This window comes from Cryptomeria japonica, chromosome 11 (genome assembly GCF_030272615.1).
Source record: "Cryptomeria japonica chromosome 11, Sugi_1.0, whole genome shotgun sequence".
NCBI lineage: Eukaryota > Viridiplantae > Streptophyta > Pinopsida > Cupressales > Cupressaceae > Cryptomeria > Cryptomeria japonica.
Window position 1 is genome coordinate 50,607,643 of NC_081415.1, and position 25,815 is coordinate 50,633,457.

General features: G+C 40.8%; 1 protein-coding gene across 1 annotated transcript in view; it reads right to left on the reverse strand.

Moving 5' to 3' along the window:
* LOC131051396 (mediator of RNA polymerase II transcription subunit 9) overlaps positions 1 to 25,815 on the reverse strand; it is an 83,068-nt gene that overhangs the window by 18,097 nt on the left and 39,156 nt on the right. Inside the window, exon 3 of the mRNA XM_057985906.2 lies at positions 19,196 to 19,270. Coding sequence (XP_057841889.1) covers positions 19,196 to 19,270 — 75 coding nt within the window. The remainder of the gene's footprint in view (positions 1 to 19,195; positions 19,271 to 25,815) is intronic.

Here is a 25,815-nt window from a genome sequence, read left to right on the forward strand (position 1 = left end):
TGGAATACCATCTATGGAAGTCATATGAATGCCCTTCCTTCACTACTCCAGCATTCATCAAGGTTTGTCAGGGAATATCCATCAATACTTGCAGCCTTGGAATGGTGAAATCTCTAGTGTAAACAAAGGCACTGAAGCTATACCAAATACATGTGCTAACTCTCCCACAAACTCATTTGCCTTGGTGAAGGAACTATCAATCCAACTTATCAACACTTGAGAGTTATTCCTCATCTCTTCCACATCATCAACTGAATCCAGTGGAAGCAATGATGGAGGCATGCTTGAAGGGTCAGCCTACCTTATCGGATTTCTCAGTTGTTGCACAGAATTCCTTAGTGCATTCAATTCTCTTTCTGGCCTCTTCTTATTTTCTATTTCAACCTTCAATCTATCCTGGACTGTCTTCACTAAATCACTCAAATCTTGCATCTCCTGTTCAACAATGGCAAGATCCAACTCAATTGTTTCCAAGTCGTAGTCATCAACAACGATCTCATCCTCCGGCTTGTCCACTCTTGGAGTAGCTATCCGTATAATCCAGGACCTTGTATTATCTCTTGTGATCTTTGAAAGCGTGGTAGCTTTCTTCTTCTCAACTGTCTTGCCAATTCTATCCAATATGTTATCCAAATTATCTATTGTCTCTTCCTCTGCTACTATCACTTCCTTAGTCATTCTTTCCTTGAGCCATGTCAAGATAGAAGACCACTCCTCTACTTATAGCTCCTTGAATTGCTGCTCTACCTAAGGTGGAGAAGTTGTTTCCTCATTATCATCTTCATCCATGATATCCACATATACATCCTTTGCAGTTGTGTTGTTTGCAGTTTGTTCTTGCATTGCTGGAGAATTCTGTACTTGAGGCTACTTCCTCTATCTATCATTTCACCTTGATTGTCATGTATTGTGGACTCTAGGGACTTATTTATGCCTTGATTCATGCCTCTATTGAGTGATTGCCCTTCATTGATGATTACTCTATTCATCGTGACCTCATGTATTCGATGAAGTGTTGGTAGAAGGATGATCTAAATTCGTCATGTGTTTCTTTTGTCTTGATCCTTCTTTGTGGCTTCCTTTGCTCTTGGAGCTCTTAGGTTGGGAAGACTAAGTAGGATTCTCACTCATGCTTACGCTCTCCATTTCCTCGTCAGATGAATCTAGATCTCCCATCAAATCAAATGTTGCCCACCCTGGTTCAACTTGTTGGTTTAAATATCTACCCATCTTCGTGCGTAGGCCATGATCGACGTCATCAGCTCATCTAACTCAATGATCTCAATGTCGACCCAATCAACCTTTATCTCCTTATCCTTTTCCTACTCAAGCATGTTGAAGGCGCCTTCCATCATCTTGCACTTGATCGGGGATGGGAAATACTCTACACATCTTGACGATATCTATCGGTAGCCTGGAGAACATCTTCCTTCTAATCTCAAACTCATCTTTGGCATTCATCCAATAATTTTCTATATGCAACCTGTGCTTATGCTTGCTACCATTGATCCTTCTCATGTTACCATATGGATCAAAGTTGGTTCGTGAAGGATATTCAAGAAGGGGATAGAATTTCATCTCCTCAACTTCTCGGTTGCTTGTAGGGATGGACACACTTCCATTGACTATCCAACTAAAATGGGAAACAAAATTCCAATCTTATGCTTGTTTTTCTAAAGCTTGTCGTATGTGACTAATTGCCTCAAGAGTTCCAATAAAACCATCTTGTTTGTAGGATAGTGTGGAAGCTTATATAGCGGGGATGAGAATCCCTGAACGCTTCGCTTATGTAGGTGAACTTAGGGTATTGAATGAACCAAGCTCCATATTCCTTCGCCTACAGGGATAACCTCTGAAGGATGTCGCCTTGCAATGTTCTCACTATATGCATAAAGAAGGCATCATTCACCCTTCTGAAGTGTTCCTTGTTGTGGAAGTGTAGTTGTGTGTAGCACTCACACACTCTTATCTCTCCTTCTCCATTTCCAACTGGGCCTCTATACGTCAATCCTTTGCATTCGTAAGCCCTTGCAAGTGAGTAAATGATGTAGAAACTCATGTAGAATTGCTTGGTGCATTCTAGTCTTTTCAGTTGTAGATCAATGTTATTGCTTATGATCCTTGTCCAATTGATCTTCTCTCTGCTTGCTATCACGACGTCCATGTACTAGAACATCCAATTTTCAAACTGGGGAGCATGAGGGCTTCCCATGAGTTGGTTGAGCAAGGTGATCAAGCCACTATACTCCTCCTTAGAGTCAATCAATGAAGCTTGTTGGGCATTTTGGAGAAACCAGGCCTAGCCTTTGACATCCAGGACTTATTGATGATGCCTAAGCATTTGTCGGGATCGTCCTCAACGATTGCCAATGCTCCTTTGTTCTTATATATCATGCCTTTGTACTCAGGCATATTGAACACCTCGCCGATGGCAGCTTCTAATAAGAAGGCTAGAACATTGTTGTCAGGTGCTACTATTTGTCTTGTGTTGGCATTGTAGTGCTTGGCACATTCAAATATTAGCTCGTTGCACTGGATAGTGTTGTGCGTTGCACACGCTCCCTATCGCCGACAGGGTCCCCTTTCCCTTTTTGGGCCTTTTTCGCCTTCGCCCTGTTGAGTTCTGCAAAGATTGTCTCGCATCCTTTTGAGCGAGCCCATAATCAGTCCATGAGACGATGATGCTATGAACGGAGGAGCTTGTGAATCCGTGAGATCAGTTGAGCCTTCGGGCATGAAAATTCCAAGAGATCGTTTAAGCTTGTAAAATCACCTAAGATAGGCGTAGGATGATAGAAACTGGCCAAATCCCCCCAAGTAAAGGATAAAGCGTCTGAAGGTCGCATGAAGACCCAAAACGCCGATTTTCGTAAGAGGATATAAGAGAGATAAGAGGATGCAAAAGTATAAATTTTCAAAACCTCCTCCGTATCTCGAAATTCGCACTAAGGAGGAAATTACATGATGTTTTGAAAGTTTGCAAGATGGATGAAAATGGCGATTTTCGCCAGCTGGAGGGTAAAAGGGCAAAAACCTTGCAAGTGCCTCCAAAGTGCCGAAATTGGCAAAATGCATGAAAGTGCCGAAATTCGCACTTTTTAGTGAAAACGCAGAAAAGTTAGAAAATTGGCAAAGTGCCCCAAAATGCCGAAATTGGCAAAACCACTCAAAAGGCCGAAGTTCGCTTTTTGGAGGGCAAACATAAAAGGTAAAAAAGAGTTTGCAAAAACCTCAAAGGTGTCGAAAATCGCACTTTAAGGTGAAAATGTGAAATATTTTAAAAGTTTGCAAAATGGCCCAAATAGTCGAAGTTGGCAAAGTGCCCCAAAATGCCGAAATTCACATTTTGGAGGGCAAATGTAAAAGGTTAAAAGGTTGGCAAAATGACTCCAGACGCCTAAGTTTGCAAACGACACTAAAAGTCCGAAGTTGGCAAAGTGGGTAAAACCGCCGAAGTTTGCATTCATAAGGCAACGTGCAAAAAAGTAATGAGTTTTCAAAACACTTAAAATCACCGAAATTTGCATTTGGAGAAAAGGGTAGGTGAAAAATGAAAGTTTGCAAAACACTCTAAAGTGCCGAAATTGGCAAAAGCTCTTAAAATGCCGAAAATCCCCTTATGAGAGATAAATGAAAGTCTAGAAAGTTTGAAAACTCCTCCCATTTGCCGAAGTTCGCACTTTGAAGGTAAAGTGCGTAAAAACGAAAGCTTTCGAAATGCCTTGGAACCCCGAAAATAGTGACCTAGGGAAATCTCAATGCTTTTAAGGCTGCGTTTCAGTTAAAATTGCTATTAACCCAAATCACCAAGGTAAGATAGCAGAAATTTCAAGGAGATCGCAATTTTCGCCAGAGTTAACAAAACCCTCCCACTCTCCGAAATTCGCCAGATTAGGTGTAGATGATAAGGATTGAAAACTTTCAAAGAAACCCCATCCTTTGAAAATCGCCATTGGGTAAAACGTGAGATACTTGCAACTCCCCCATTCATTTTTACCACGCAGGAGGCAAAATCATTAAGGTAACAAATTGCTAAATTTAAGTGTTCCTAAGCTGCATTTCTCTCTCCACATTTTTAGTCGCGAAAATTTGAAATAGGGAGTTAACCGTTAAAAATTCAAATTGCAGAACTCTTCCATTCAAATTTGCAAGTTGTGCGGATTCACGCCATTCATCTCGCCAGGTAAGTTTGCTTCGCCTCTCTTAAAATCATTCAAATATATGCAAAACCGGATAGATGTATGTGCAAAATGAAATGAATTGATTAAATCTGAAACCACATCTTTTTCCATTTATAAGACGTCAGGAGCAATTGAAATCAGAGTCTGTTCCTAAGAATCAGCTAGAAAACGCATTTTCAGACTTAGGAAAATTTTAAAGCATCGTCCATTTTGAAAATTGATCCTAAAATGCCTAAGTACAAATTCGCAATAAAGAGCTTCATAAGTATCCATGTTTAAATCAATCAATCAAGCTTTTTTAGCTGAAATATCATGTTGTTCTTTAAATTCGGTTTTCAAATTGATCCTTGTATGTTGTCATATCCTTTATCTAACCCGCTTTGTTTCCTTTATATCGCCTCGTAATCCGCATCCAGTTGTGCAGGATAAATGCCTAAATCGGCGGTAGAATCATCAAAGACACCTGCTGCAGCCGGGACATCACGAGCGTCCGAATTAGATATCCCTCGCAGAGTCGAAAAGATGAAGTATCAGTATCAGAGAGGGGGACTAAGGGAATCAAAAGTTCAGAGTGTTTGGGAGAATGTCGGTGATACTGACCTGGGGCATATTGATATTCAAGATTTCAGAAACCGAGTTTTTTCCCCTAAAGCCTATGGCAAGCCTAGGCGGATGATGGAAAGCAGAATTGCCCAGGCAGCAGGATTTCCCCCGACAGTGCAAAACTATGAGCAAGTAGTAGAGGCTGCCCGGCACTACCAACCAAACTCCAGATTGGTGCTCCTTGAGAACATGGTCCTCGCTAACTTCACTCCTGAAGCCATTGGCGACACATTTGACATTCCCTTCCCGAACAACCCCATAGCAACAACTATAGATGAAGCGCAGGGGGCGTATAATATGAACCCTGCCAGATGCAGAACACTGATAAATGAAGAGTGGTACAAGGAGAGAAGACCTCCAAGCGTCAAGATTGGGAAAAAAACCCCTAGAAGCGACTTTCACAACGAGCATGGGGACATGGTCACATTGCTCAGCAGGATTATGGGACTTCCCCAATCCAATTACTTTGAGGAATGGATGTTCTACTTCACAGAGAAGGTCTTCGCTGGGAAATCCAAGTTTGACTGGGCCCAGATCATAAGCGACAACATTCATACCCAATTGATTGAACTTGAGACGAAGAATTACTTCACTATGACATCCTATTTAGTCTACATGTTCGCCAAGAACCAGCCACTGCCGGGTTTGATCATGAAAGGTGAAATTGGGAATGGGCCTGATCAGGTGAAGGTATACGATTGTTATCCACAACTACACTATCAGGACATAGCTCAAAGAGAAAAGAACAGCCCTGCCTATGCAGTTGGTCAGTATGAGCACGCCAATGATGCCTTCACAATGCGCCTGGTCAAGCTGATGCAGGGAGGACTACACATAAGGCTTTCAGAGCAAGCTACTATTAAAGTACAGAGGTATGGGGCCTAGTTCAGCCAGTTCCCAAGGTTCTCCTACATCCGGATAGCTGGCTTTGAAGGTGCTCCTTTCCGACTTCCGCGGTACCCAACCGACAAGATAGTTCTCCTGGAAGTCACAAGGCAGTCACGTCCGGTGAACAGCTTACTCAGAGACAGGAAGCAGTCTGGATTCGCATTCCCTATGATTATAGGTAATCAGGATGTCCATCTAAAGAACCCATCCTAGGCAGAGGAATCCTTTGCAAAACTAGCCTCCTACGGCCTACAAGAGCATTTTCCAAGTAAATGCTTTGAGCACGACAATTTGGCAAAGAGAGCCTATGGCAGGCGATACAGAGCAAAAGAATCAGTTGAAGATTATTGGAAGAACTGCTCTGATGACTATGAGGTCCGAAGGCGCGAATATTCAAGGCTGAGTGTGCAGCAAATGCAACTCTATGAATACCGTTGGGTCCCAGATCAATTGACAGATTCAGCAAAGTGCCTGCAGGTCCGAGAATTTGAGACAGTAAGACATCTTTTGCCACGCATCGATTGGTCGCAAGATCCAATCACTGATTTCGAGGCGGTTATGGCAGCCCCAGGAAGATATACTGACCAATGGTTGCACCAGCAAATTGAGCGACTAATACATGAGGGAGTCCAGTTCACCTACCACTTGATGGGTAACCTTGATTCTCAGTCCTCCGAAGATGAGGGAACTTCCAGTGCACCTAAGGAAGAGATCGAAAAGCCTGAGAAAAGGAAGAAGGCTAAGGCCAGCAGAGGAACTCGAACATCCAAAAGAACAAGAAGGGAAAAGATCCCTATTAGGAGACCAGAGGTCACTTCATCTTCAAAAGACCCTAGTTCGTCTGATGATGTAGTTGAACTGGATTATATACCTGCTCCGCCTTCCCAGAGTGATATTGACGCATTTGGAGCTGATGATCCTCCTGCACCTGATGTGCTGGATGCCGAGCTAAGAGCCATTGAATCAGCCGAATCTGATAACCAAGTTGAGGAAGGAGAGATTCCATCCACTCAAGGGATTGAATTGCATGAACCCACCCAGCAGAGCCACCATGAATTGTTGCTCCATAATACTACCAAGGATGACTCCACTGTTGAAGGAAAGCAAAGGATAGATGATACCCGCAAGCCTGAAAAGATTGAAGAACAACCATCACACGAAAATACCAGGCAGTTGTTCAGTGAAGTGGGAGAGAATTCGGCAGCGAGCAAGGAACTTGACACTTCCTCTACTCCTGTAACGGAACAGCTGCAAATATGCGATGAGCCGGCTGATAACATTAAAGAACAGAGTGCCAATTTGACCATAGCATCAGCCCAAACTGTACCTCAAGAATGGTTAATTGTTCGAGCTCAGCGCAAGGCCACCACCAAGCCACCCATCGATTTGGAGGACATCTTCTCACGTATAGACCAAGCTAAGGCCAAGGGGAAGAAAAAGCCCAAGGCGTATTCCAGAATAACCAAAGATGAGCAAAGGAACCGTACCCTTCATATTGCCACCCCGCCTGTAGACAAGCCAGCAGATCAGATTACACTAGTTGATTATAGCATCACGACTGTCCCCATCGGAGGAGCCACTAAGGAGCAGGAAAGGGAGGAATTCAAGGATTCCGTACAAAACGTGCTCAAACAACTCGAAGAAATAACAGCTGAAAAGAACATGTATCGAGCTCGTGCTAAACAGGCCGAGGGCTACATTGATCAACTCCTGAGACCATTGCATAATGCTTCCGAATCCCACATTACCCCAATAGCATTGGCACAAAGGACCACGACAGAATTTGGAGTACGGGATATGGCAAAGGCCGTAAAGGAATGGATGTGAGACCTTAAGGAAAAAGGAGAGCAAATTATTGAGGTAAAAGAAATGGCCCACCATCGAGAGACCATTTTGGTCAAACTGCTCGAGGTAAAACGGGAATGCCTCAAAATCCATGAGGTAGCTGCTACAACCCTACCTCTTGTAAGGGCCCTTTTCTGGACCCAAGCACAGATCCCCACATTCTCCGCCATCCTGGACCCCCATGATATCAGCATTTTTAAAGAATGGTACTGAATTATCACTATGAGGAATGAGACAAGGGAAATCATTGACAAAGAGCAGGATGCATGCGATGGAATTCTGAACAACATGCAAGAGCTTGGCAAGACAATCCTCCGATCAATGGTTTTGGGGTGGAAGAATGATCTGTCTGATGACGTGATGCCACCAGACTGGGAGAAAAGATTAAGAACAGACAGGATCACCTACTCGGCAGAGGACCTTGGTTTTGTTGGTCAACTGCATTCAGACATATTGTGTTTTGAACGTAATCGGTCCAGCTAGCAGGATGGTTTGAGGCACGTAGACCGTTATCTAGAGGGCATGCAGTATAAAATTCGTCATCCCCCTATGCCTTCGTTCAGTTTACTATTCCAATTGTGCATCAGGTTCCAGGAGTATGTTTGCGAAGAATGTGCAGCAGGTCGGGACCTTTGGAAAGAATATTTGCATGGCGAAGATGGATTCCTGGTAAAAGGATATGAAACTGGAAAAGAAAAAAGTGCTTTCCTAAAGTGCCTTTTTTCTTTTAAATTTTGAAAAGTGCACTTTTTGGCCAAAGGGTCATATTTGACTTCCAAGTCAACTGTAAACTTAAAACTGTGTATGTGCACTTTTTGAATTATTATGGATAGTTTTGTTTTAATTACCTTTTTGGGTAGTTATTGCTCCCTTTGGGGTAGTTGCTGATATTTGCCCTCCATTTATGGGTATGGGTACCTTTTTTGTAAGGATGAATCTAGGCCACTTGTTTAGATTAGATCTCGTCCATTCATCTATTTTTGAAGCCTATTTAAAGGGGACTGGTTTTCCCTCATTTTGTAAGAAGTTCATGGATTGTTGTTGAAGCTCTGGCGAAATTTACAGGATTTAATGCAAAGTTAAGACTGTTTCAATTTCATTGTGAGTGCATGGTCTCCTTCACCAATTTGAATTATTCAGTTATGTTTCTTTCATTACCATAGCATTTTCTAGATAAACATCTGATAGAATCCTCACTGTTCATACCATTAGGGACTGACTAATTGTCATTCCTTCTGCATGGTTAATATGAACCCTTTCACATGCTTAGTTCGGTTATTGAATACTCATTGAATGAATGTTAAAGTTCTGAAGTTGTGTTCAATAGCATGAAAACTCTATTTTCCTTGAAGGTCGCATTAGATTCATACAAATATTGTGCTTAAATGGCAGATAGTGTTTAATCTAGTTATTTGGAGGTGTTTGTCTGTTTTCTTAATATGCTATCTTAGTTAAATAATTTAGACTTTCTGTACCCCTCTTTTCCCTATCCCTCTTTTTTCCCTTTTTTTTACCAAGAAGAATCCACAGTCCTGCTGAAATAGTATCATGCAATTGAAACCAATCGATAAAGAGACTGTTAAAGTTTTAGGGAACTCACCCAGCAATTATCCATATCACCGTAAGTCCCCTTTGTGTTTCCAGCAAAACACGTCAAACCACTGAGCAATACCGCTGTCAAGACCTGACAATCGAAACCTTGAGGTCGTCCCCTTTGATCAAACGAAAAACAGCATTAGGGATTTCCTTATCTCAAGAGAGGATAGGATGCTCAGCAAGTACATTCTATTCTGCATTGGTCAGATGAAGTCGCAAGTCCAGTGATTTTAGACATGTCAACAGATAGTTGGGGCAAAGCCAACTTCTTGCTTGCATGATTCCGCTCTCAATCATCTTCTTTGATATTCCGAAAGGTTTGCTCTTGTAGAGAGGACCTTGAAACTTCATGTCAATCTTCCCCAAGTTACTATCCCCAATGTTTGCCCATAGTGATGTGATCTTTGACTCAGGTAACACTCCCTTCGAATCTTCGTTGATGAGGGTTTGTCTTGGAACTCCTCCAACTCTCAGGGTTGCCATGCTCTACCTGTGAGAATTGCCTAAGTTAGGGTTTTGATAGGACATTAATGCATAGGCTTGAAAATTGATAACTAGGATAGCATTTTCACCTTAGAAAACTTGAAAATCAATAAAATCTCAATAAATTTGCTATAACCCTAGTTACAATCCCAAACCCTAACCCTCTGAAAAATGGTATGAATTTTAATTAGGCACAAAATTAGTGATCAAGAGTTTGAAATACAATACTATTCAAGAAAATTTGGATTTTAAAACTCTTCTACAACCCTGATTTAGGACTGTGCTACCCGATTTTGATGAAAAATGCTTCAAAATTTGTAAAATCAGACTTGGTATGATTGTCAATGAATGCCTAAAACAATGCTTGATGTCTAGAATTTGTCTTTTAGGTTCGCAAAATTCGCTGGAATGCTGATGAACAGGGAAAAATTCGCTGATCTCAGGTTGATTCTTGCTGATATTTCTTCAATGGTGATTCAAGATCGCTGCTTGGAGGAAGAAATTTGCTTGTGTTTGCCTTAATTGTAGATCAAAATTGCTTCTTGCCTAGAGGAAAATCACTGCTGGTTGAAGAAACAAGTCACTTTCTGATTTTGATGGTTGATCAAATGAAATGATCAACCATCATATATAGGCGCTGTCTTCTTGGGGTGTGTGCATTGGCTTTCCGTCTCCCAAGGAAGCCAACTTGTTTTCATGTTATTCATTTAATTGTTTGCACCCTTTCATTTTTCCTAGGAAAGCCGACTTGTTTTCATGTTTTTCTCAAATTTGAATTAAAACAGTCATGCCTATTGCCAACTTCCTTCTCCCATTTAGCGCTTAAGACATGTTGTTTACCATCAGCAGCCGTGAATTTGGGGGCTAAGTGGAAGTCGCATTGAGGAAGTCTGCACCTTTTGAGCATGAACTGAAAGTGTAGCAAGCATGGTCAAGGTTTTGAGGGCCAACTGGAAATCGCTCATGATGGTCAAGGTTTTGAAGGCCAACTGGAAATCGCTCATGTTGGCCAAGGTTTTGAGGGTATGCTGGCAGTGGTGTAGCATGGCCATGGATTTTGATGTGGAGTGGAAGTGAGCTCAAGATAGACCGTGGATTTCAAGGCCAAGTGGAAGATGCCTAGGACTAGTCGGGGATTTCAACATGAAGTGGAAGTCTGTGGATTCAACCATGAAGTTGAAGTGAATGAAAATTTCTCCAAGTTTTGATCTCATTAATCTTTTCACTCCTCGTCACACTTTTTGCCTTCAACTGCTTAGATGATCAAATATCGATGTCGATGCACTTTCCATTTCCTAAGTCCTAGATTTACTCAACCCAAAAAATGAATGATACCTAGGTCGTGGATTTCAACATGAAGTGACCAAGATAGCCCGGTAACTTGCTCATCACCTAAGCATTGAGAGCTAAACAGACTTCATTCTAGCTTAAAGAGAGAAACCTGACCGCTACTAAAGTACCCAAGACCTAGAACTGCTGACAAAAGAGGGGGTCCCCATTTGGAATTGGGTGATGTGTGAAAAGATCACAACAATTACCCCAAGTTTTTGGGACAGGGGGGACGCATTTTTGTCCCCAATTTTTCAAGCCAACTTTGGGAACAGCTAGGGGACGACTATATAAAATACATAGAAATTTTAAATGTTCATATGAAAACATGGATAAAGCATGCATGTATACATTATATTCATGTGAAAACATGGATAAAGCATGCATAATACATTATAGAACCTTAATATATAACATTTGTGTTCAGAATTCATTGTCAAAATTCAATATGCATTCAAAATTCAAAATTCATTGTGAATATGCATATGATATTAAAAAGTAACATACTAGTTTTAAACGTATAACAAAATACCCAAAGGCTACACTACTACCATATAGTTTAATTTTCAATTATGAGGCCACGCATGATACTCTTCAACTCCATGATTGTCAAACTCCAGAGAATTGACAAACTCCAACTTTATGGTGGGATGTTCATCCTGAAGACATCACCCAAGTTGATGAGGAGACACTAAGGGGATTAGTTGGGATTCCATTCAATGAAGTGGACCATGACAATGGCAATGACTCAAAGGTTTCTAATTTTGATACAGTGTTGGGAAATGTAGATTAGGGGCAGCAATGTACTTTTTTTTTGTATTTCTTTGATGAATACATGTGTCAAATTCTATTAATTTAAATTAATATACACATATCCACAAAAAAATATACAGGGACACTAACTCTGTGTTAGCTTTTCGAGCTATGCCTTTGTGACTCTAAGGAGTGATTTTCGGGCTATGCCCGTGTGACTCTAAGGGGTGACCTTGTATCCCTCTATAGTTTTTGTGGACATGTGTACATTAATTTAAATTACTAGAATCTAACGCACATATTAATCAGAAAAACACACAAAAATAAAGTGTATTGTTACCCCTAATCTACATCTCCCAACACTACATCAAAATCAAAGTCCTTTGAGTCATTGTCATTGTCATAGTCAACTTCATTCAACGGAATCCCAACCAATCCCCCCAATGTCTCCTCCTCATCAACCTAGACGTCTTTGAGATCAACATCCCACCATAAAATTGGAGTTTGTCGATACTCTGGAGTTTGTCGATACTCTGGAGTTGAGGAGTACCATGCATGGCCACTAGCTTATCCGCTTGACTAGAGGTAAGTCTATTCCTCTTGGTGGAGTGGAAAAACCATATGTGGACCAATTCCTCTCTACAGCAAAGGAATTGGCAACCTGTGCAAGGAAGCAAGTGGCAATAATCTTCAATTGTGGTGTATCCCTCCCATGCCATGTCCACCATCCAATAGGGTCAGTTTGAGCTAATATAGCTCTATTCAACCTTGGCTGTGATTTACTCAGTGTTAGACCACAAAGATTTGCAAAATATTGAATCCTCCTCCTCTGAATACATCTTATAAATGGCTCGTGTAAACTCATTTGAAACCTCATAGTCATCACATGGAGGCACCCTTCCATCCCTTGGTGCATACCATTTGGGATTTAAAGCAAAAGTTGTCATATGAAACGGGGTGTTCATTGTGTTCCACCTCTACATCACAATGGACCTAATATATTGCTCATATAATCCCAAAGTAGGGTCCTTAGCCAAAATTGTTTGCTTTATCTTCCCAAGCATACTGTCAAATGTCTCATATATCTTTCCAAGACTAGGAGAGCATGTATTAGTATATCTAGTGACATCTACAATAGGTGAGATGAAAGAACAAACATATCTACCAAATGCACACAAAAAGTTCAAAAGAATTAATTGACATGTTAGAAACTTCAAAAGTTGGAGCATTGGAAAATAAAATTAAAATATTAAAATCGGAAATTTGATATGAAAAATCAGCAATCTAATATTTAATTTTTAATAAAATCAGCAATGTCTTACCTCACAGTGGACCACCAATTGCCATCAAGGATCATTTGTTTGATGGATTTTCTATGAATAGAGCTTTAATTAGGCCATCTAGTCCACTCTGAATTCACCATCATCAATTGTAGAGGCTCATGCACCTCAAACATCCTCTACAACAAGATGAAGTAGCATACCTATATCAATTAAAAGCAATATAAGGCTCAATGTAATTGGAATATAAATGTTAGAAGTTTCAAAATTTTAATTTTCCAATGTTTCCACATATTGAAACAAAATTAAGTGGCATACCTTGTCTCAACATAGGTTTGAGGAACTCCTTTCAAGATAACCTGAAGAGAGAAAATGAGGTGTGGTGGTTGCAATGAACATTTGAACCTTGTCTCTATTTTCCCTGTCTTTCAATGCATGAACACAACATGGGGTCCAAAAGATGTTCTTGTAGGTACCCTCCATCATCAAATCAGCTGATTTGCACACACATGTTGAATCAGTGATCACTTGTACAACATTTGAGGGGCCAACCTCCTCTATGGCATCTCTCAAAATAGTAAATTGGAAATCTGCATCCTTACGATTTCCTGAACAATCTACTACTCTAAGAAAATAAGAACCAGCAGGGCATGTGACTATGATATTGATGAGTAGTCGGTGTCTCAGATCAATTCACCCATCCATTACATTAGCACATTAACCTTGGAATACTCTGTCTAGGAGGGTAGTGTGTAGCTTATGATCTCCAAGGGGTACAGACCAACAATACCTACATCTCTAATCATTTGTTTGAAAAGGAACAAGCCACGTGAACTGGGATGGCATGAGCAAAAAATAATTTGGCAATGGAAGACTTTGTAACTTCTCATGCTTGCACATTAAACATAGCTTCAAGTGACCCTCTCTTATAACCACCACTCATCTTCCTATTTCCTCTTGTGCCAACTTGACTACTACCAATTGTGGTTGACATAGGCAAAGATGATTGTGCACTTGCAAACAAAGGTGTCGACATTGCCACATCGTGAGCCCCCATTTCCGCCTCCATGTGCAATTTATGGCACTCTATTTTTTCATCTTCTTACAATGTTGGACAAACTATAACTCCTGGCATGTAACACCCAAACAAAGAGACCTTATCCTTATGTAGCTACCTTTAAAATCTGTCAAGCAAACATGAGAATTCCACACCCTACTCCCCCCTGAATTTTTTTTCTATTTATCCTTAGGTGTAAAATATTGGAGAAGAGGTTTTTTCTTGTTGAAAGGGCCCTTTGCATATTTTTCCATGGTTTTTGAAGGGCACTTAAATAGGTTTGGTAGCTGTCCACTACCAACCTCAACACTTGCACTTTTATTTCCACCACCTGCTTCCACTTCATTCTCAATACTACTATCTATGTTACATGAGGACAAGTCCCTACGCCTAAATCCCTGGTCCTTGTCCCAAGAACGTTTCATGGACACAAGGACAGCTAGGGCCATCTCCTCTCATGTACCCAAAAATTGCAATTTCCTAGGAAAAGTCGCAGAAAAATGGAGACGGCAACGATTCTCAAGGGACATCCCCCCGTCCTTGGGACAGTTGGGGATGATTGTGACATCCCCTAACCATCTTGGGGACGACCTTTTCCCAACACATTGAGAAATAAAAAAGACTAGAATGCTTTAAAAAAAACATTTTTTATTTCTTTCTGTGGCCCTTCACAACTCAGCAATAGTGCATAAGTGTTTGATAAATTTCATACACATTTAACTACATATGTCAGTTCTAATTACAGCAAGTTTGGAAAACATTGGAGATAGGTACTGCAACAATGTGGGTAGCAAGCACAACTCAATTTCACCAACACCTGGAACTTGGTAATGCATATGAAAGCAATTATAGGTTTGCAACACTGGATTTTTCACTAATATGGGGGTAAACATGTCTGAATCACTGCAAAAAGCACTTAGAAATAATTAACAACAGCTTGGTAATCAAGTTCACAAACACCCGAAAGCTGGCAATGCATAAAGAAGCAGTTGTAGTTCATAATAGTAATAGAATAATATCAAAATATCCTCCAACCAAAAAGAAACAATTAACTACTTGCAAACAAGTGCTGGACTGATCAAAGTCAAGTTTGAAAACCACTGTGCAAAGCTCAAACTTAATTTGTAATATCCCCATAATTTTTTTTTAAAAATAGCAATTACAACACAACAAGGACCCGTTAGATAGCAATGAAAAATACAATAATTCTGAAACTTGCAACCCTTCCACTTTCTAATCACCAAGTGCCCAATCTGGGAAGGTGAGAGCATACGGTGTTGAAGGGATCTTTAGTTGCAAATACTAAAAATTATTACAAACTTGGGCGGCAAGCCAGCCCCTTCCGCTTAAACAGCAGGTGATGGCAGTTCTGAAACTTCATGGCGATAAACCAACCAGGAACAAACCAAACAACTGAAACAACAATCACTCTATCGCTTATGCAACGAGAGGACTAGAAATGAAAATTACTATCAACTCCACCGCTTATTCGGCGAGAGGACAACATTACAATCATCTCAACCGCTTATATAGCGGGAAGACAACATTACAAACAAAGATAGGCAGCATGGCCAACCTCTTCCACTTATGTAGTGGGAAATACAAGAAAAAATTGCAGCAAATGGATTGATCAGTACTACTGAAACAATCTTACAATAATCAAATCTGCAACTACTGTTAGAACAAGAGAATTATCAACTCTAATAGAAGGAAAGTTCTAATGAAGATTACAATGGAAACACTGAGAATTACAACCCCAATCACACACTAAATCAAACTGAAATGAAACTAACAGCAACACCAACAATGAACCAGCAACAACGAAATGCACACAACTCACTCAAAACTCCACCAAACAGCTCCAAACCAGCGGCAAATGAATACTAGAGGATAGGCGGTCAAACCCCCAAATCAACAACCCCATCAAATAACCACTGAAAATGCTACAAGCTGCCCTAGGGTTGGCTGGAAATGTATGGCCGGCTGGGAAGTTCGATCAGCAAGAGAAAAATGCACACCAAACCACTTGACACGAGCCTCCAGGAGATGAATCGCCCAGCAAAGAGGCTTCCAACAAGCTATTACCTAGAACAAACAGACACTCGAGCAGGAAGATGTGACTGAAAATCACCTACAGCCACTCCAAAACCAGCAAACTAGAAACACACCCAGCACACCAAAACTGAAAATCTCCCAACCTCTTCGATCAGCACAATCTCTCTCTCTAGATGAAAGATAGTCACAAATAATCAGCTAGGTATTGTCTTTCAAGCACGAAACTAATGGTTGCTAGGAAGCTCTCAACTTCGAAGCTCAATTCTGGCACCATTCCGACAACATAACATTATCATTCAACAAGCATACCCCAAATGAGAGCTCAACACTCTTATTTATAGATTTTGGAGGCTCAAATTCAAATTCACATGGTGCCCAAATTCACCTTTTTCACTTGCATTTCATTTCAATACCTCACCAAATTGCCCAAGTCACATCCACCCTTAATCGCCACTTTGAAAAATATAATGCTTATAAAATAATATTGATGGAATTGCACTTTGGCCTCTCAATATGAAGATGGAATATTTCGCCAAATAGACAGGATAAAAATAATATTTCCCTTCTCTAAGTTGTCCAAGATCATAGCAGAGTCACCTTGTTAAAATTGCCAATAATGTGTAAAGTGAGCGCTCAACAATGACTTATAAATAATATTATAACTTAGGCAATCTTACTTAGAAAATTGTCCAATTTGCCTTAAGTTATAATTTAATTGAAAACACCATGGCGCCCCCTTGAAGTCACAACACAAATTACGCCTAGGCCATGGGGAATAATAAAGTATTAAAAAAATACTTTTGCTTTCAAAAATTGAATACTGCCAAAATGAGTTGAGGCCAAGGTACTGAACTGCATTGCAGAAAATAGTCATCTGAGTTCGAACATAGGATCCTGCCAAAAATAACACTGTCATACATAGCCATTGAGTTGAGTTGCAGAATCCCTACCAAAAATAGCACTACTAAAAATAGTACTTACTATAAATAGCATACTGTTAAAAATAGTAAGTGTGTCAAAAGTCATTTTCATCACATTTTGAGCAATAGTCATGACTTACTAAAAATAGTAAGTTCGGAAATCATCTCTGAAGAATTTGCATGTCAAACCACGCAAGAGCTCTCAAAAAACCAAAAAAAAAACCCTATAAAGCAAACAACCGTCAACCTGACGCAATTTACTAAAAATAATAAATTCAGAAATCTTCTCAGATTGGAATGCATGTTATACCATCTTGAAGCTTGCGAAAAACCCAGAAAGAATCTAGAGAGCAAACTATAGAACTCCTACAAACACCTCTCTGAAAACCTTCCTAAAGACGGAAACCCTAATTTAGTCTCTAGTTAGCTTACAGGTTTCCAAAATAGGCTAAGACTCCATCCATCAGTCCAGTACTAAGAAGGGGACATTACATAATTGCAGGTCAAAACAGCTACAAAATTCATCAAACACCTTCCCAAAATATCAAAGAACACCTCCCAACATTACCCAACAGCAACATACACCACCTGCACCACCAAACAACGAAGAGGCCAACAAATGTAGGGAATCATAACTAGAAGATCACATTAGATCTGAAAGAGGTACAGCCTGTACTAGGCCATACTTTTCAAGCTAGAAACCACTCATACTCTTTAAACTCACATGCTTGGGCTAGAAATGAACATCATTGGGAATGGCTAGTGTAGAGTAACCAATACCATCAATATGGTGGTCAAACAAGGGCATTAATTCAACACAAAAGTTATATGTTAAGGTTATATATTGTACATTTACATGCTTTATCCATGTTTTCATATGAATATAATGTATATATGCATGTTTTATCCATGTTTTCATATGAATATTTAAAACTTCCTATATTTTATATAGTTGTCCTCTAGCCAGCCCCAAAATTGGCAAAAAAAATACCATCCCGAAAAATGTGTCTACCCATCCCCTATTGTCCCTGTCCCGAAAACTCACAATAATGTAGACTACTATCACTCTCAGTGCTACTCATGTTTTTTTTCAAATCAAATGCAACTTTAAACTGAAAAACCGTAAAGAAAAAACAAACATTTCATGCTTCAAGCTTTGAAAAAAATTGGAAAAAAAATGAAAGGATGAAACTTACCTCTTTGAAGGATTTGCAGCCCCATTGCCCTAGATTGAATGTATTTTCCTTCTATTCCCTGTTGTTGATCCTCTTTCAATGGCTTGCTTCAAACTTTGTTGCTGCTCCTCTTTTTGCTTCTCACACAAATGTTGAATCAGAGAAAATGGTGAACTTATTCCCATTTAGGGCGAGCTCGGAGGTAGGGGCCTACAAAAGCATTTTTTTTTAAAGGCTACTTGGCGCTTGGCGCTAAGGGCGTCCAGCCACCCTCAGGATGGCCAAGGGACATCCCAAACATCCCCTATCGTCCTCAAGACTGTCAGACGTCCCCATCGCCAAACAATGGCATTCCCTTTTTTCTAGGACGTTTCCTGTAAAAATCTGCAGATTGGGGACACCTAGGGAAAGTCCTCAAAATGGCCCCAAGAGGCGGATGGGGGTTTTAGGCCCAGGGATGCATCCCAAGTAATGTAGCTTCTTATCTATGAAAAAAGAGTTAATGTTTTTAGTACGTTTTCCTAGATTATCATTATCTTATTTGTATACAACATCCTACATGCCAGCATTTTAATTCCTTAAGTTGGCTCTAGGAAAGGGATGCAGATGACTAGAAATCTACTTTAAGAAAGGAACAACATTAGCTCGGTTTCTTCATACACTGTATGCAGTTTGTACCTTGAATATCAAAACCTAACGAGCAATTAACTGGTTCAACCAAATAAAATTCATGGATTAAGTAAAGAATTGATAAAAAAATCAAATTAATATTTCAAGTCATATTCCTACTACAGTATTTAACATCTCTTCTTTGCCTGTTCATATTATAAAATGGTTAGATTCGATATCTTTCAGTATATGAATTTTTTTTAAGTGGGTGGTTATTCCTATCTGATATTAAAGAAATAAAAATGCAAATATATATGATATATCAAAAACTATATGTGGTTATGCCAAAGAAAAGAATCCATTGTTTTCTGTTTCCTTATTTTAAACACATAAGAATCAAGAACATAAAGCCAAAACTCACAGTTGCATCATTGGATCCAGCTACAGAATTTAGTGATTGTTGGCATTTCTCAAGCTGCATTGTCAACTCACTCACCTATCAATTACAATTGAAGAAAGTATTTTAACATTTAGAAACAGACAATCCAATTGAATTAAAAAATATATAACTGCAAATAAAATCTTCCTACACCGTTAAAAAAAACAATTGAAGCATTTAAAAGTGCCAATGGTGCCTTGGGACAAATCATGCTAGTTCTGTAGTGAGAAATAATCTATGAAGCACCATTGCCTAACATCTAAGAAACTGATGCTTTCCAATGATAACAATGCTCAAGCCTCATTCAATAAATTGTTTACCATTGAAAAAAGCAACATTGAATGTTATAGAATGCATAGGTAAGAGTATTGTTCATTTTATATTAATGAATATTATCAAGGTCCATATACTGAAGACGATAAAGTGGATGGGCAAATTTGCTGATTATCTAAAGAGATTCACATTTTCCTTCACCATTAGGCCTCCTACATTGATCGTGAAAACTTTTGGCAGCCAAATAGAAGTACAATCCAATCTTCTTCAGTTGTAAATATTTTTTCTTGTTCTTAAGTTCATCATCTTTCAGGTTTCTAGGCCTGCCTAGACTTAAGTTTGAACTTTGGCCTGCAAAATGTTACTTCCGTCATTAAGTCCTTAATCTACATAGTTTGAGGTCACCACACAAGGATCTCAGAGCTTCACATCACTACATACAAATCTGTCCTCCTTCAATTTGAGTTCAGGTTTTTTATATTTTAGATCTGTGTGATTACATACCTGTTGTGACCTTTTTCACCCATCGCCCCATTGCAAATGGGAACCCTCTGATTTTCCTGCTTTCTAGGGTTTTGTTAGTATCCTGTGACCTTTTGCTGCAGTTTCACCAAGCCTTGTCCAATTTAGAGCATTTTAGGCCCTGACGATTGAAAGTTAGTTTTTGCAAGTTATGTGATTTCGGAGTGTGAACACCACCAAAGTGCTTAGAAAGGCCAAAGGACGAAGATCGCAATCGATTTGGATGAATTTGGACAACTTTCTATTTTTAGAAAGTTTGCTTTTTTGCTTTTTCCTATTTTTTAGGAAGTTTCGTTTTTGGCATTTTTAGCCCAATCCTCGGTATGGCTATTTTTTGAAAGTTTTTCCTATTTTTTAGGGATGTCTGCTTTTTTGCTTTTTCGGGATGCAAACCTAGGGTTTACACTTGCACCACTAACCTGCTTCGACTGGAACTCGAAAATTCCAAGTTTTGACCTAAAAAAGCTAAATCCCTAGATTTTAGGCTTTTTGCTTTTTCGGGATGCAAACCTAGGGTCTACATTTGCACCACTGACCTACTTCGACCGAAACTCGAAAAATCCAAGTTTTGACCTAAAAAGCCAAATCCCTAGATTTTAGGGGGCGTGATGCCTCAAATGATTCACCTAAGCATGGATTTCAAATTTCAAGTTAATCTGGTTAAATTAGATTAAATTGTGAAATTTTGAAATTTCTCTGAAAATTATTCTACGTCTGGCTAACAAGGATTTTGAAGTATTTTTGAGGTTCAAACCCCACCACGATGCAAGAGAGGCCATGAAGGAGCCTTGCCTGAAGTCCGCCATGCCTTAGGAGGCTGTGTGGGTGCTCACTCTAAAGTCCGCCATGCCTTAGGAGGCTGTGTGGGTGCTCACCCTGAAGTCCGCCATGTTTGGGGAGGTCACATGGGAGCACACTCTAAAGTCTGCCAAGGGTAAAAGGGCCATGAAGGTCCTCACTCCAAAGTCCGCCAAGGTGTAAGGGGTCACATGGGTGCTCACCTCAAAGTCCGCCATGCCTTTGGGGGTCACATGGGTGCTAAGCCTAAAGTCCGCCATGAGTTTGAAGAGACCATGAAGGAGCCTCCACCAAAGTCCGCCAAGGTCTAAAGGGGTCATGTGGGTGCCAAGTCTAAAGTCTGCCAAGGTCTAAAGGGGTCATGTGGGTGCCAAGTCTAAAGTCCGCCAAGGCTAAAGAGGTCATGTGGGTGCCAAGTCTAAAGTCCGCCAAGGCTAGAGAGGTCATGTGGGAGCTAAGCCTAAAGTCCGCCCCAACCATGAAGGTGCCTTAGCCAAAGTCCGCCATGCATTTGGAGGCCATGTGGGAGCACACTCCAAAGTCCGCCAAGGTTGGGAGGCTAAGGAGGAGGACTGATCAAAGTCTGCCCAAGGTGGGAGCACTCTTCAAAGTCCGCCCAAGGTGGGAGCACTCTCCAAAGTCCGCCCAAGCATGTGGGAGCACTCTTCAAAGTCCGCCCAAGGTGGGAGCACTCTTCAAAGTCCGCCCAAGCATGTGGGAGCACTCTCCAAAGTCCGCCCAAGCATGTGGGAGCACTCTCCAAAGTCCGCCCAAGGTGGAGAGCCTTCCAAAGTCCGCCCAAGGTGGAGAGCCTTCCAAAGTCCGCCCAAGGTCTTCAAAAGGTGAGAGAGATGCCTGAAGTCCGCCCTATGAAGGAGATGCTCCAAAGTCCGCCATACGCATGGGAAGACCCTCTAAACTCCGCCATACCTTGGAGAGGTATCCAAAGTCTGCCAAAATTTGAAGAAGATGGAGATAAAATTCAAAAATTCACCTACGCATTGGAAAGTCAAACAAAGATGCCAATGATGTCACAAAATCCATGGGGATTTCAAAATTAAATCCAAAATGAAGAAATATCTAAAAATCCTCAAAATAAATCCAAAATGGAAAGTTTTTTTTGGAAAAAAGAGAATATTGAAAGAATATTGGAAAATTAGTGAGATATTAATTCAAAATGGAAAGTTTTTTTTGAAAGGGAATATTGGAGAATTGATGAATATCTTAAAACTTAAATCAAAATGGAAAGTTTTTTTTTAAAATTAGAAGTATGAGTTGGATGATTTCAGGGGTTTTGCTTGAAGATTTAACCTTGTCTACAAATACTTCATTATCAACTTCATTATTACACCAAGAAGTTCAAAGTTACTAAGGAGAGCTTAGTAAAGTATGTCAGTTTGAAGATCATCTAGAGAAAATTCTAGATATTGCTGGAAGTTGGATAATATTTTTTGGCAAAAGGTTTACAGATTTCTGGAGAAAGGCAACTAGTACGAGGAAGAATCATCCAAACTTTTCTGAATTTTTTGAATATTTCGGAGAAAATTCTAGCCTTACTTCTATCCAAGTCAGAGGTGAAATTAAAATTGTGAATTTTCTGAATATTTTCCAGAATTTAATTAATTATTTTTTCAAAAATTTTGGAGGAAGAAAATCATTTTTTGGCTAAGTATGAAATTTTTTGAAAGTTTTGACACTTGGTGGTAACCACAACCAACCTTAAGACTGAGGGTTTTAAGGTGAAAATTCGATTTTTATGGCTAAGTATGAGAATAAAAAATGGAAAATTTTCCAACGCTTAGCCATTTCGCAGCCCCGTTATTTTCAAAACTTTGCAAATCCTTTTCTAACTTTAAAATTTCCATTGTTTGCTTGCAGGCCTTATACATTATGAAATTCCAGGTAGACAAAGATGCTCCTCCAGAGTCGAGGATGACTTCAAAGTGGAAGAACATCAGCAACACCAACCTCGGACACATCAATTTGAGGGAGTTTAAGAAGCGAATGTTTGGTCTGGACAACCTTGTGCCTACCACCATTGCGTGAAAAATGATGAAGAGTGGTATCATGCACGCAGTCGGCTTCCTCCTCACCATGCAGTGCAATGAACTAGTAGTCGAATGTGCCAAACACTACAACCCCATCAGTAAGGATATCGTTGCACCTGATGGAAGAGTGTTGGCGAATGTCAGCGATGAGGCCATCAAAGAGGCCTTCAGGATCCCTGAGTACCACAACGCAGTATATATGACAAAGGACGAAGCTGATAGTCTATACCATGACCACCTAGAGGAATATGATGCCATAGTTAACCATTCCTGGCTAGACAAGCCAAGGAAGGGCGCCTCCAAACTCCAAAGAAAGAGCCTAGTGCGAGCATACTTCAAGGAGGACATTGGGGACATGATTGTCCTGCTCAATAGAATAATAGGAAATCCCCAGGGAGCTCCATTCGAACCCTGGATGTATTATAATGAAATAATCAATGGAGTAAAAATGATAGACTGGGCCCGGATGATCAGCGACAACCTAGACAGCCAGCTAAGGAACCTGGAGGCGAATAGGACTTTCTTCATGAGTTCTTACTTGTTTTATTCTTTGGCCAGGACCTACAGGTACAGAGGTCTCACTTGTAGAGGAGAAATTGGGAACAAGGAGAACCAATTTCCAATATATGATTGCTATCCCCAGCTCCACATGGAGGAGAAGTTCCATTTCAAAAGGGTGAATGATACCTTCCTGATGCACATTACCTGGACACTTCGAGGTGGCCTGCACCAGAGGCTCTCTCAAGAGTCTATGGACTTCATCGGTCAGTTCGGGTGTTGGTACATCCAATATCCAAAGTTCACTTACCTTCGAATTCAGGGATTCTCTGGGCCTCCATACAAGCTTCCAGCTTACCCTACCAACCGAGTGGTGTTGCTCGAGGTTGTGAGGCAATTGGAGGAGTATATAGTGATTCAAAGGGATAAGCAGAAGAAGGCAGGGATGTCCTCACTTACAATTGGTAATGGGCTAGAAACATGTCCATCATCACAGGCTGCAACCACCGCGGAGAAAGAACTGGCCTGGTATCCCTTCTATCAGTACAAGGGAAGAAAAGATTTTGATCCATTCCATAGGATAAAGAAGATCGAAGGGACAACGTTTGAGCACAGACTGGATCTAGAAGACTACTGGGCTAATGCAACCGATAGTTTCAAGATCCAAAAGAGGTTCTGGTCAAGAATTCCTTTGAGTGTGGTGAGAGCAACGGAAGTATTCAGAGTTGCTGATCAGGTAGAAGAAAGCCTAGAACTTCAGCAGCCGAGCTTTGAAAAGATGAAGAATGAACCCTTAGTCTTGATAGATTGGACAAAGGGAGAGAAATCGGATCTAGCAGACCTCATGAGGTGGATGGTTGAGTACTCAAGGTGGTGGGCGTCTGAAAAGACAAAACAGTTGAAGGCCAAAAATATGACTTTGACTTATGAATTAATGGAATAAGATGATACTCTGTCCGTTGACCTTTGTACCTCCGTCGTTGATGCTTGAAATCCAGAAAGTGTTGGGTCTCGAAAGAGGAAGGAGTTGGGTGGAAGCTCCACAAAGGTCACAGGGAAAAGGGCTGTAGGTGAGAGAAGAGAATCCAGGGAAAGTCACTCCATCCTAAGTGTTGCTTCCATTGCGCCTGATCAGAGTGCAATTGGGGAGCAAGAGATGAACATCTGTGTGATTGATGATGAAGTAAGAGTGCTTTCCCAGCCAGTTGAGGAAGTAGTGGAAAAGGTCTTCCGAAGTCCAAACAGGGGGCAAATTGAAGCACCTACAATCTTCTTGGATGGCATACCAACGAACCCAGGAGAGGCAGATGATGAGTTTGATCGGAACACTGTAGAACAATCAACCATTCCGGATTGGCTGAGAGCAAGGATAAAGGCCAAGGTTCCCAAGGAGGCCCACTCAACCGAGGAGGTCACCGCAGCATTCCTGGAGAAGGTGAATGAACCCGCTATAGCTAAACCGCCCAAACCCGCCAAGAAGTTTTCCCTGATTCAGAGAGACAGTGTCGGATTCAGGACAGTCCAGATAGCGGTGCCCAAAGAAGGGAAGACTAGGGACAATGTCACCGCAGATGATTACAAGGTTACCACCATAGAGATGGGTAAGCCTGCCCAGGACCAAGAGATCCAATATTTTGATGACTCCTGCAACGTTCTAAAGACGAGGCTCATGAAAAGGAAAAGAGGAAGAAAGTGGAAGAAGAGAACCAACAGTGGAAGAAGTATGTTCTCCATCTTACCAGCCCGCTCAACCACGAAGTCCCGACTACTCCACCACAGCCTCTTCAACAAGGATCAATGAAGGACTATGATGATATGAAGGGCTCGTACACTCAAGAAAAGGGATGGATTTCAGACGCTTCGGTGCGTGCTAACACCCTAGAGGAAAACTTAGTATCGGCACATGAGGCAACTTCTTTGTTGATTGATCGTATCCAAGATCTAGCATCCAATTGGGAAGAAGTGGATGAAATTCAGAATGAAATACTCCCTCACCTGAAGGTTATCCGAGGCATGTCAAAGAGGAGCTTAGTGGATGCAGGCATCATACAGACAGGAGACAGGTACGACTTCGGCACGTGGTACTATACTCTGGTCACTCGGATTGAGGTTCTGAAGAAATCCGAGACCAAGTGTTTTGAGACAGAGGCAAGTGTTAGAGAGATCCTGGGCAAGGTATTCCGTGTGGCGTCAGAGATCTAGAAGAAGGAAAGCCTAAGGGAGAAGCATTTACAAGCAGAGAACCCGAGAGCCAGGATTCAGGCAAGCTTCTTCCAGGATTCAGGTATGATTGACAAAGGCGATCTTTCAAAGATTGCAAACTTCCTCTCCATCGATGACAACTTCCTCACCCAAGCAATGGAGTGGGAAGGCATCCTTGCCACATGCGCCGACGATGTGGACCTCATCGACTTCCAGATTGGCGGTTTGCCAATTGTCACCATGGAGGAGGTCAAGCTCATT